The following is an 11792-nucleotide window of genomic DNA, read 5'->3' as shown; positions in this document are numbered from 1 at the left end:
CCTGGAGACTGAGAGGAGAGAGGGAGCAGCTGATGGTCACACAGGAGCTGAGACTCGTCCCGGCTCTGTGGACGTGGGGGCTGGACCTGGAGGTCAGAGGTGGTATGAAGGTCAGATGCCACCTGGAGGTCAGAGGTGGTATGAAGGTCAGAAGATGCCTGGAGGTCAGAGGTGGTATGAAGGTCAGAAGATGCCTGGAGGTCAGAGGTGGTATGAAGGTCAGATTCCACCTGGAGGTCAGAGGTCGTATGAAGGTCAGAAGACGCCTGGAGGTCAGAGGTGGTATGAAGGTCAGAAGACGCCTGGAGGTCAGAGGTCGTATGACAGTCAGACGCCACCTGGACGCCACCCTGAGCCTGAGTCTGGAGAGAGCCCCCTGCTGGTTGTGTTGAGCACATCATCATCATCTGTTTGCACCAGCTGGGGTTAAACCCAGTATCTTCTCCATCAGTCACCTTCTGTTCTTCTTCTTCTTCTTCTTCTTCTGGTTTCCCCTCCGTCTCTCTCTGTTTCGTCCAGTCACCTGTGACACTGCCTGCCCCCCCCCCCTCACACTGATTCATGGAGGACAGATAAAGGAGTTCAGACCATTTGACATCTTTGTTTGTTAACAGGATGATCACCAGTGAACCTGCTGTCATGTGGGTCAAGAGAGAATTTAATGTTGGTGCAGATCCAGGATTTTTCTTTTGGTCACTTTCGATTTCTCAGAAAAAGTGTGATATTGAATTTAAACGAGGTCTCATAAGGAGACTGTTGGACCAGAGAAGGGAGAGAGTGATATTAAAGTTCAGATTTAGATTTGACATAAAAAGATAACATTATTTTATGCATTTTGCTTCATGAAATCAGTGTCATTTAATAAATGTTTAAATAAAAGTACTTTTACTTGAGTAACATTTTAGGGGCACAGCTTACAATTAATCAATTAATCTTCCAATAATTTTTTCAATTCATTATTTTGTTTGTAGAATTTAACAAAATAGTGCATTTTTGGTCAGAACTTAAAAATATTAAAACAATTTGGATTTAAAACTTGAAATTTAGGATTTTTATATTGTTGTATTTGTATTTTTAGTAATTTAAATGTTTGTCATATTCTTGCATAAGTCTGCAGAAAAGTATAAAAACTATAAACAAATGAAGAAATAGAAAGTGAACTCGCTGTTTGCAGACAGGTTTAATTCTGTGAGATGTTTAAAACATCTTCTAGTGGCTGAAGCTCTGAATGATGAATTGTACACATGTATTTTGAACTGTACCTGTTGTGTGCTCATTCCCTCCCGTTCACAGATGGTTGTGTCTTTAATGGAGTCGGGAGCTGCACCTCCCTCGTCTCTCTCCTCCTCCTCCTCCTCCTCCTCCTCCTTCTTGTTGATCCGACCTGATTCTCCATCGTTCTCTTCAGCGTCGTCAGGCTGCGGCTGCAGGTCGGCCCCTGCAGGTTCCTCACGGCCTCTCAGCAGCTCTGGATCTGGAGCTGGTTCCTCTGGTGGTGATGTCGTCTCTTTAACTGCTTCTGCTCCAGATTCCAGGTTCTGGACGGACGGCTCCTGATGGGGCTTTAGTTCAGAAAGTTCTCTGGGTTCCTCTGGTTCCACATCTGGTTCTTCAGGAACATCCTCCACAGCTGAAAACAAAGAACCTGCTGAGACTGAGCGTGTGAGATCTTTGTCCTCTGGATGTGATGTTTGAGTCATTTCTGTATTTTGAGTGTTTCTGTGTCCCAGTCCTGATTTCTTACCTTTCATAAAGTCGATGCTCCTCAGAGCTCGCTCCTGTCGGATGAAGTTAAATTCGTACGGGCTCAGATTCTCGTAACCTGGCTTCAGGGTCTCGGTCGGACAGGAGCTGGTCGCTGTCACCACCCTGAGGCCGGAGGGAACGTCAGGGAGGGAACATGAACAGGAGAGGAGAGATCAAATCTAAAAACTACAGGCAGACGAAGGATTTAATCAGGTAATATAAAAGGTTTTTTATTTCTTGTCACAAAGACACAACACTCACTCTGTGATGAGCGCTCTGGAATTCTGAAGGAAGAAAGAAGAAGTGATCACTTCACAGTTTTCATATCTTCACATTGATTCATATTTTATATGAAAATGAGAAATAATTAGATCATCTTATTTAATATATTCTTATATGTTTATATCTGTAATTCTCTTTCTAACTGATTTGTGTGAGTGCAGACGTGAGGATTGCTTCTTCACTAAAGGAATTTGGTACAAGAGAAGCTGAAAGGCATCATGATCACTGGGATACTACACTTCCCATGATGCAACAGGTCTGGCATCACTTCACTAGACCCCCTGCGTGTTTTATATAAACCGACTGAAGCACTGAGCAGTGAAGCTGCTGAGCTGTTTGTCTTTAGAACGTCACAGATCCTCCTCTGAACTCATCTGACTCAGCCTGACTCTGATCTGTGTTCTCACAGACGTTTGGATGTGTTCATCTGGACGGACACTGGTCTTTACTTCACCTGGACAAACGCAGCCGTGTCCGGCTCGTCCGTGCCGCTCGCTGCTCTCTCCATCAGTTTGGCATTGGCCTCCACGCTGTCCCCATAGCAACGCACCAAAGCCTGGGCGTGGCCCGTCTTCTCCTCCTGCTCGGAGCTGATTTGCTGAGTCATCGCCTACAAGTGATAACGATGACTATATATACACTTTATGATAGTTATATTATATATAAGTGCAGAGCAGGTCTGACCTTGTGTCTCTCTCCCAGGATGGACTTCATTCGGTCGAACTTGTCACAGACGCTCTGTTTCTGAGCAGAACAGTTCTGCTGTGAGAGAAAAGTGAAGAGCGCAGATGTAAAATATCATCTGCTGCATTGAAAACAGTCATTTATGAAACTAATTCAATGTATGAAACTGCAAATAGGTTTTCACAAGGAGACTGTTTGAGCAGAGAGGAGAGAGAGGGACGTCACAGCTCAGATTTAGATTTGACATTAAAAGATAAAGTTATTTGATGCATTTTCTTTAATAAAATCAGTGTCATTCAATAAAGTGGAACAATTTAACCAAATGTCACATTGAAGAAAATATATGAGAAAAGTATAAATCTGAATTTGTTTATCTGACTTTTAATGATTTCCTCTCGTGTTAATCATCTCATGACATCATGACCTTTTTGTATAGTCAATATTGAAATGACCTTAAAGTGCTACACCAATAAAGTACCAGAATACCTCAGGACTATTTCCGGCTGCAGTGAGAGATGAGATCTCACCTCTGTGTTTCTGCAGGTTTCCTCCAGCTCGTCGATCAAAGCCTGGATTCTGTCGTTCACCGTCACCAGAGAACTGACTCCTTCCCTCAGCGCGTCCTGACAAACACAAGCAAGATGACACAAGTGGATTTTGAATCAATAATCTTTTCTCCCATGTTGTTGGTTTGATGTTCTTCACCGACCTTGTGCTGCTGGTAGACGTCGGTCAGAGGAGCCACCTCACACGACTGATGAGCCCCGAACACTTTGCAGAGGGAGCAGGTGGGAACCCGACAGCTGAGGCAGTAGATGTTCACCTTCTCGCCCTCGTGGGCCGAACACGTCGGCTGAGCAGGAGGCGGAGGAGGCGGGGGGGGACTGGACAGAGATTCACACTCAACACTTCAAAATGGAAATTACACGTTAACAGGGAGGAAAAGGTCTGAAATCCTCCAACATCGGCTCAGACATCATTTCTGCTGCGTTTCCACCTCAGGAACCAGGGCTCATTGACCAATTATAGGAAAACCAGGTGGAGCCGAACCTGCGGCCGCTTTCACCGCCAAAGAGCTGAGGAACCTGTGGGTGGAGCCTGCAGCGCTGAAGATCCCTGATTGGTTGAGTACTACAGTGTTTTATTATCAATGTTGAATATCGAAATCAAATCAAATCAATTCTTCGTTAAGGATTTCGGGTGAATCTTTAAAATAATTCTGACCTTTGAGAGGATTTATTGCAGGACTGTTTCAGTGAAATGTTCCTAATGAACTGAGCATATGTGACATCACTGTCACCTCGTGGCGTTGCTGGTGCTGTTGCTGACTTCCTGTTTGTAGACGTCGATGATGTTCTCCACCAGCAGGTTTCTCTGAAGGCTGTAGACGCCGTGGCGATCCAGCACGACCTCGTGTCTGCAGGACGGACAGCGGAAGCGGCCGCTGTTCACCGTCATGGTGGTTCGAGCCTGGAACAGCGAGGGCTGGAACAGACGGCAACAAGGACAACATCAGAAATATCAGGTTTCTATCTGCTGGGTTTCTCCGTCTGCGTTTCAACACCCAACAGCTGGAGTTGGTTGTCATACAACACAGGTGCATGCTGGGATTTCAGTAATTCAGAGCTTCAAACTATGAACTAATCTATTTCTGTCATTTGTTTTGGGATCTTAAAGCGTTTAAAATGCCACCACACTGTTTCAGTGAGGTAAAAATAAAATCAGCCTGGAGATTAAACGTCAGTGTGGACGCAGCAGAGAACCGATCAGAGAACTGAGAGCTGGGAGATAAAGAAGCGGAGAAAGACGGGAGAGAGTTGGATGGAAGGTCGAGGAGTGAAGGTCCTGAAATAGCAGCTGTAATAAGCCTCAGCTGCTGCTGGGATGAGGATCAGAGACACAACGAGTCCGAGTCACGTCCCTCACGCTCGTTACAAACACTGAACTCATGTGAAAAGGATTCAACGACCATTCACCAGGTTTCTGCAGGAATCACTTTTTAACACCAAATTTCTAAATTTCATGCTTCATAATCATATCGTTTGAAACGAGAAGGAAAAACCTGAGGTGGAAAGAATTTTTTAGATATTATATCAGTTTATATCATAAATCCTTGGAAATGGATGAATGAAGCAGTGAACTGAAAATAATGAGTTCTTCTGAATGAACTCAAGTCCCTGCTGTGGCAGCAGGTGTGAATCAGATCGGTTCGGATCATCCACTGGAAAATAAGACGACGCGTCTCCACCTCCTCAAATTCTCCCAAAAAGATGCCAAGACATCTCAGGTAGCAACGCGGCCATCTTTCTGAGCGGCTCCTCGCCGGTGCGACTGTGACGTGTGGAAATGGAGACGACGGCACTGAGACCAACTTAGAAACACGATGTTTACTCCGAGTGGACGTGAGCTTCATTTGAGAGATATTTTTAGTGAATGCATAAACACATGCAAATGAGCCAACAACTGTGAACAAAGATTTGACGACTACGATACGGGCGCTGCCATCTTGTGGTGATTTGTCATTTGGAGGCGGAGTCTGTGCGGTGGTGATCTTGGAGCCGTGAGGTCGAGGTCCTGTCGACACATGCGTCCGTCCATCTTTATTTACACTCTATGTTTCGACTGAAACACAATCCAGTGTCATAAAGATCCTGCTTTTAGCTCAGAACCATAAATCATCCCAAAGCTGGAAGAAAAAGTAAATATGAAAGATTTCTGTAAATGAAATCTACTTAGTTAAACCTTTTCAATTGTTCCTCTGAGGAGATGAAGTGTTTCCAGGAGCTGCAGCAGCTTCGTCCTGTTGCATGTTCACTTAAGAGAATCTGCAGAAAGCTTCTCTGAAGCTCAGCGAACATGAGCAGGCGATAAAACTGGTTCAACACAGGACCGAGCGCCGAAGGTGAAGAAACGGATTCTTGGAGAGAGCTTCACGAGGTTTACCAGGAAACCAGCAGAGACTCTGGGAAGTTTCTTGATCCCAGTAACTGTAAAACTGAAACTTTCCAAAAACATAACCTGATGAGCTCAGCTGCTCAACGTGTGGCTCGACGTCGAGCAGGACTCCGGAGCAGATTGAAACATGAGTCAAGAAAGAAGTTCACAACCTGTTTCTTTAACATCGTGAGATCTGACGTTTTATTGTCCTAACGATGATTTTACTGAGAAATCACAACAAATCACAAAACTGGGAATAATTCATGAATTTGGATGAAAAACTCTGACGTTAGTATTAATGAGCTGAACTGAATCATTTCTGTTCAACTGTTGAATTCCTGTGAATATGATGTAAAGGGTGTCTACACAGGTAGTAGACTTCAACACACAAACACACACACACACACACACACACACACACACACACACACACACACACACACACACACACACACACTAACAAAGGCTGTTCGGGTCATGACAGCTGTTTTTTTTTGTCTATGAGCAAACCAGTTAAACATCCGCACATCCCATTATAGACTCTGATAATCCACTGCACACACACACACACACACACACACACACACACACACACACACACACACACACACACACACAACACTCAGCACGTGCACGTTGGAGTCCCACCTGGTACAGCTCGTTGGCACACTTTCCTGCACACGGTTGTGCTGACAGGGCAGAATCACCACTGGCTTGTTGAACAGCTCCAGGCAGATGGGACAGATCAGCTGTTTTCTCCAGAGTCGCCAGCGCCGCCTCCCCCCCTCTGCTCCTCCGCCGCTCTGCAGGACGCTCAGGTCTACAGACATGGCTGCACTCATCCACCTGGGGACTGACAGGAGGAAGTGAGTCTGTAGGAAGAGGAAGTCAGTGAGTCTGTAGGAAGAGGAAGGTCAGTGAGTCTGTAGGAAGAGGAGGTCAGTGAGTCTGTAGGAAGGAGGAGGTCAGTGAGTCTGTAGGAAGAGGAGGAAGTGAGTCTGTAGGAAGAGGAGGTCAGTGAGTCTGTAGGAAGAGGAGGTCAGTGAGTCTGTAGGAAGAGGAAGTCAGTGAGTCTGTAGGAAGAGGAGGTCAGTGAGTCTGTAGGAAGAGGAGGTCAGTGAGTCTGTAGGAAGAGGAGGTCAGTGAGTCTGTAGGAAGAGGAGGAAGTGAGTCTGTAGGAAGAGGAGGTCAGTGAGTCTGTAAGGAAGAGGAGGTCAGTGAGTCTGTAGGAAGAGGAGGAAGTGAGTCTGTAGGAAGAGGAGGTCAGTGAGTCTGTAAGAAGAGGAAGTCAGTGAGTCTGTAGGAAGAGGAGGTCAGTGAGTCTGTAGGAAGAGGAAGTCAGTGAGTCTGTAGGAAGAGGAGGTCAGTGAGTCTGTTAGAGTTAGAAGAGGAAGTCAGTGAGTCTGTAGGAAGAGGAAGTCAGTGAGTCTGTAGGAAGAGGAGGTCAGTGAGTCTGTAGGAAGAGGAGGTCAGTGAGTCTGTTAGAGTTAGAAGAGGAAGTCAGTGAGTCTGTAGGAAGAGGAAGTCAGTGAGTCTGTAGGAAGAGGAGGTCAGTGAGTCTGTAGGAAGAGGAGGTCAGTGAGTCTGTAGGAGAGGAAGTCAGTGAGTCTGTAGGAGAGGAAGTCATTGAGATCTGTAGGAAGAGGAGGTCAGTGAGTCTGTAGGAAGAGGAGGTCAGTGAGTCTGTAGGAAGAGGAGGTCAGTGAGTCTGTTAGAGTTAGAGAGGAAGTCAGTGAGTCTGTAGGAAGAGAAGTCAGTGAGTCTGTAGGAAGAGGAGGTCAGTGAGTCTGTAGGAAGAGGAGGTCGTGAGTCTGTAGGAAGAGGAAGTCAGTGAGTCTGTAGGAAGAGGAAGTCATTGAGTCTGTAGGAAGAGGAGGTCAGTGAGTCTGTAGGGAAGAGGAAGTCTGTGAGTCTGTAGGAAGAGGAGGTCATGTGAGTCTGTTAGAGTTAGAAGAGGAAAGTCAGTGAGTCTGTAGGAAGAGGAAGTCAGTGAGTCTGTAGGAAGAGGAGGTCAGTGAGTCTGTAGGAAGAGGAGGTCAGTGAGTCTGTAGGAAGAGGAAGTCAGTGAGTCTGTAGGAAGAGGAAGTCATTGAGTCTGTAGGAAGAGGAGGTCAGTGAGTCTGTAGGAAGAGGAGGTCAGTGAGTCTGTAGGAAGAGGAGGGTCAGTGAGTCTGTAGGAAGAGGAGGTCAGTGAGTCTGTTAGAGTTAGAAGAGGAAGTCAGTGAGGTCTGTAGGAAGAGGAAGTCAGTGAGTCTGTAGGAAGAGGAGGTCAGTGAGTTCTGTAGGAAGAGGAGGTCAGTGAGTCTGTAGGAAGAGGAAGTCAGTGAGTCTGTAGGAAGAGGAAGTCATGAGTCTGTAGGAAGAGGAGGTCAGTGAGTCTGTAGGAAGAGAAGTCTGTGAGTCTGTAGGAAGAGGAAGTCAGTGAGTCTGTAGGGAGAGGAAGTCAGTGAGTCTGTAGGAAGAGGAGGTCAGTGAGTCTGTAGGAAGAGGAGGTCAGTGAGTCCTGTAGGAAGAGGAGGTCAGTGAGTCTGTAAGAAGAGGAGGTCAGTGAGTCTGTAGGAAGAGGAGGTCAGTGAGTCTGTAGGAAGAGGAGGTCAGTGAGTCTGTAGGAAGAGGAGGTCAGTGAGTCTGTAGGAAGAGGAGGTCAGTGAGTCTGTAGGAAGAGGAGGTCAGTGAGTCTGTAGGAAGAGGAGGTCAGTGAGTCTGTAGGAAGAGGAGGTCAGTGAGTCTGTAGAAGAGGAGGTCAGTGAGTCTGTAGGAAGAGGAAGTCAGTGAGTCTGTAGGAAGAGGAGGTCAGTGAGTCTGTAGGAAGAGGAAGTCAGTGAGTCTGTAGGAAGAGGAGGTCAGTGAGTCTGTAGGAAGAGGAGGTCAGTGAGTCTGTAGGAAGAGGAGGTCAGTGAGTCTGTAAGAAGAGGAAGTCAGTGAGTCTGTAGGAAGAGGAGGTCAGTGAGTCTGTAAGAAGAGGAAGTCAGTGAGTCTGTAGGAAGAGGAAGTCAGTGAGTCTGTAGGAAGAGGAAGTCAGTGAGTCTGTAGGGAGAGGAGGTCAGTGAGTCTGTAGGAAGAGGAAGTCAGTGAGTCTGTAGGAAGAGGAGGTCAGTGAGTCTGTAGGAAGAGGAAGTCAGTGAGTCTGTAGGAAGAGGAGGTCAGTGAGTCTGTAGGAAGAGGAGGTCAGTGAGTCTGTAGGAAGAGGAAGTCAGTGAGTCTGTAGGAAGAGGAGGTCAGTGAGTCTGTAGGAAGAGGAGGTCAGTGAGTCTGTAGGAAGAGTGCTAAGAGGTCAGTGAGTCTGTAGGAAGAGGAAGTCAGTGAGTCTGTAGGAAGAGGAGGTCAGTGAGTCTGTAGGGAGAGGAGGTCAGTGAGTCTGTAGGAAGAGGAAGTCAGTGAGTCTGTAGGAAGAGGAGGTCAGTGAGTCTGTAGGAAGAGGAGGTCAGTGAGTCTGTAGGAAGAGGAGGTCAGTGAGTCTGTAGGAAGAGGAAGTCAGTGAGTCTGTAGGAAGAGGAGGTCAGTGAGTCTGTAGGAAGAGGAAGTCAGTGAGTCTGTCGGAAGAGGAAGTCAGTGAGTCTGTAGGAAGAGGAAGTCTGTGAGTCTGTAGGAAGAGGAAGTCAGTGAGTCTGTAGGAAGAGGAGGTCAGTGAGTCTGTAGGAAGAGGAAGTCAGTGAGTCTGTAGGAAGAGGAGGTCAGTGAGTCTGTAGGAAGAGGAAGTCAGTGAGTCTGTAGGAAGAGGAGGTCAGTGAGTCTGTAGGAAGAGGAAGTCTGTGAGTCTGTAGGAAGAGGAAGTCAGTGAGTCTGTAGGAAGAGGAGGTCAGTGAGTCTGTAGGAAGAGGAAGTCAGTGAGTCTGTAGGAAGAGGAGGTCAGTGAGTCTGTAGGAAGAGGAAGTTCTAGTGAGTCTGTAGGAAGAGGGAGGTCAGTGAGTCTGTAGGAAGAGGAGAGTCAGTGAGTCTGTAGGAAAGAGGAAGTCAGTGAGTCTGTAGGAAGAGGAGGTCAGTGAGTCTGTAGGAAGAGGAGGTCAGTGAGTCTGTAGGAAGAGGAGGTCAGTGAGTCTGTAGGAAGAGGAGGTCAGTGAGTCTGTAGGAAGAGGAAGTCAGTGAGTCTGTAGGAAGAGGAAGTCAGTGAGTCTGTAGGAAGAGGAGGTCAGTGAGTCTGTAGGAAGAGGAGGTCAGTGAGTCTGTAAGAAGAGGAAGTCAGTGAGTCTGTAGGAAGAGGAGGTCAGTGAGTCTGTAGGAAGAGGAAGTCAGTGAGTCTGTAGGAAGAGGAGGTCAGTGAGTCTGTAGGAAGAGGAGGTCAGTGAGTCTGTAGGAAGAGGAGGTCAGTGAGTCTGTAGGAAGAGGAGGTCAGTGAGTCTGTAGGAAGAGGAGGTCAGTGAGTCTGTAGGAAGAGGAGGTCAGTGAGTCTGTAGGAAGAGGAAGTCTGTGAGTCTGTAGGAAGAGGAAGTCAGTGAGTCTGTAGGAAGAGGAGGTCAGTGAGTCTGTAGGAAGAGGAAGTCAGTGAGTCTGTAGGAAGAGGAGGTCAGTGAGTCTGTAGGAAGAGGAAGTTAGTGAGTCTGTAGGAAGAGGAAGTCAGTGAGTCTGTAGGAAGAGGAAGTCTGTGAGTCTGTAGGAAGAGGAAGTCAGTGAGTCTGTAGGAAGAGGAGGTCAGTGAGTCTGTAGGAAGAGGAGGTCAGTGAGTCTGTAGGAAGAGGAAGTCAGTGAGTCTGTAGGAAGAGGAAGTCAGTGAGTCTGTAGGAAGAGGAGGTCAGTGAGTCTGTAGGAAGAGGAAGTCTGTGAGTCTGTAGGAAGAGGAAGTCAGTGAGTCTGTAGGAAGAGGAGGTCAGTGAGTCTGTAGGAAGAGGAAGTCAGTGAGTCTGTAGGAAGAGGAGGTCAGTGAGTCTGTAGGAAGAGGAGGTCAGTGAGTCTGTAGGAAGAGGAGGTCAGTGAGTCTGTAGGAAGAGGAAGTCAGTGAGTCTGTAGGAAGAGGAGGTCAGTGAGTCTGTAGGAAGAGGAAGTCTGTGAGTCTGTAGGAAGAGGAAGTCAGTGAGTCTGTAGGAAGAGGAGGTCAGTGAGTCTGTAGGAAGAGGAAGTCAGTGAGTCTGTAGGAAGAGGAGGTCAGTGAGTCTGTAGGAAGAGGAGGTCAGTGAGTCTGTAGGAAGAGGAGGTCAGTGAGTCTGTAGGAAGAGGAAGTCAGTGAGTCTGTAGGAAGAGGAGGTCAGTGAGTCTGTAGGAAGAGGAGGTCAGTGAGTCTGTAGGAAGAGGAAGTCAGTGAGTCTGTAGGAAGAGGAAGTCAGTGAGTCTGTCAGTGTCTGTCAGTATATATATATATATATACATAGTGTTTCATTCAGGTCTGCTTCAACTCTACCGAATGGACGATTAAAGCACGTTCAGCTGCTCACGCTGTTTATTAAATTTGTCATAACTTCACACGCTTCTAGCCAGATGCTTCTCACGAGTGTCACACTCTAAACGGTCCGTGTGGAAACAAACACCATATAACAATAATAACAATACTTGTTACATAATAACTGTATTATGCTGTCAGCAAATCCTCTCATCCTCATTATGTTCATGTTTTCTGATCCTTTAAAATCCAGTTTCTGCTTTGACATCACGTTAAAGCTTTAAAGATGAAATATCATCTGATTCAACAGCAACTAACAATGACACAAATACAATCTGTATTATCTCATGAATACAGACATGATACAGAAATATCATCATGTAAACAGTAGCTCCATGTTCTGTGACGTCATCTGAAACTCAACCTTCACTAATATTGAAAAATACAGTTCTGCAGATTAAAACAACACAAACTCTCAAAGAGTCTGGTTTCATATACAACAACTGAAATAATGATTACTGACCGTCCTCTGCTGTCTGTGGTTCCGTCTGTCGTCACTTTGATTTGTCTTTGACTGAAGAAATGTGGCTGAACTTTTCTTTCCAATGAAATCAAACTAACCACACGTGAGACACCTGTGGGTTCTTCCTCCTTCAGAGGAGCTGAGCTGCAGTTTAACTGGTATTTGGTTTAATTTGGGTTTGGCATGACGCTGCACACTGAAGTGTCACAACCCCCCGAGTGGCTCAGACATCAGCTGTCAGCAGCAAGTGAAGCTGAGACACTGAAGAAACGTCTCAGTGAGAAAAACCACTGATACAACATCTGTCAG

The 11792-nt window shown here is 46.5% G+C and overlaps 1 protein-coding gene across 1 annotated transcript in view; it reads right to left on the bottom strand.

The window, feature by feature from the left end:
* Positions 1–11591, bottom strand: part of LOC117764216 (E3 ubiquitin-protein ligase TRIM63-like) — a 12972-nt gene extending 1381 nt beyond the window's left edge. The window contains 11 exon segments of the mRNA XM_034589817.1: positions 1263–1630; positions 1745–1869; positions 2008–2030; positions 2483–2638; positions 2713–2790; positions 3240–3335; positions 3422–3596; positions 4013–4197; positions 6298–6321; positions 6324–6521; positions 11484–11591. Coding sequence (XP_034445708.1) covers positions 1263–1630; positions 1745–1869; positions 2008–2030; positions 2483–2638; positions 2713–2790; positions 3240–3335; positions 3422–3596; positions 4013–4197; positions 6298–6321; positions 6324–6491 — 1398 coding nt within the window. The 5' untranslated portion in view covers positions 6492–6521; positions 11484–11591.
* Between the last annotated feature and the right edge of the window lie 201 nt (positions 11592–11792).

This window comes from Hippoglossus hippoglossus, chromosome 7, assembly GCF_009819705.1.
Source record: "Hippoglossus hippoglossus isolate fHipHip1 chromosome 7, fHipHip1.pri, whole genome shotgun sequence".
In the NCBI taxonomy this organism is placed as follows: domain Eukaryota; kingdom Metazoa; phylum Chordata; class Actinopteri; order Pleuronectiformes; family Pleuronectidae; genus Hippoglossus; species Hippoglossus hippoglossus.
The sequence above is the reverse complement of the archived record's forward strand: the minus strand, read 5'-3'. Positions and strand labels throughout refer to the sequence as shown.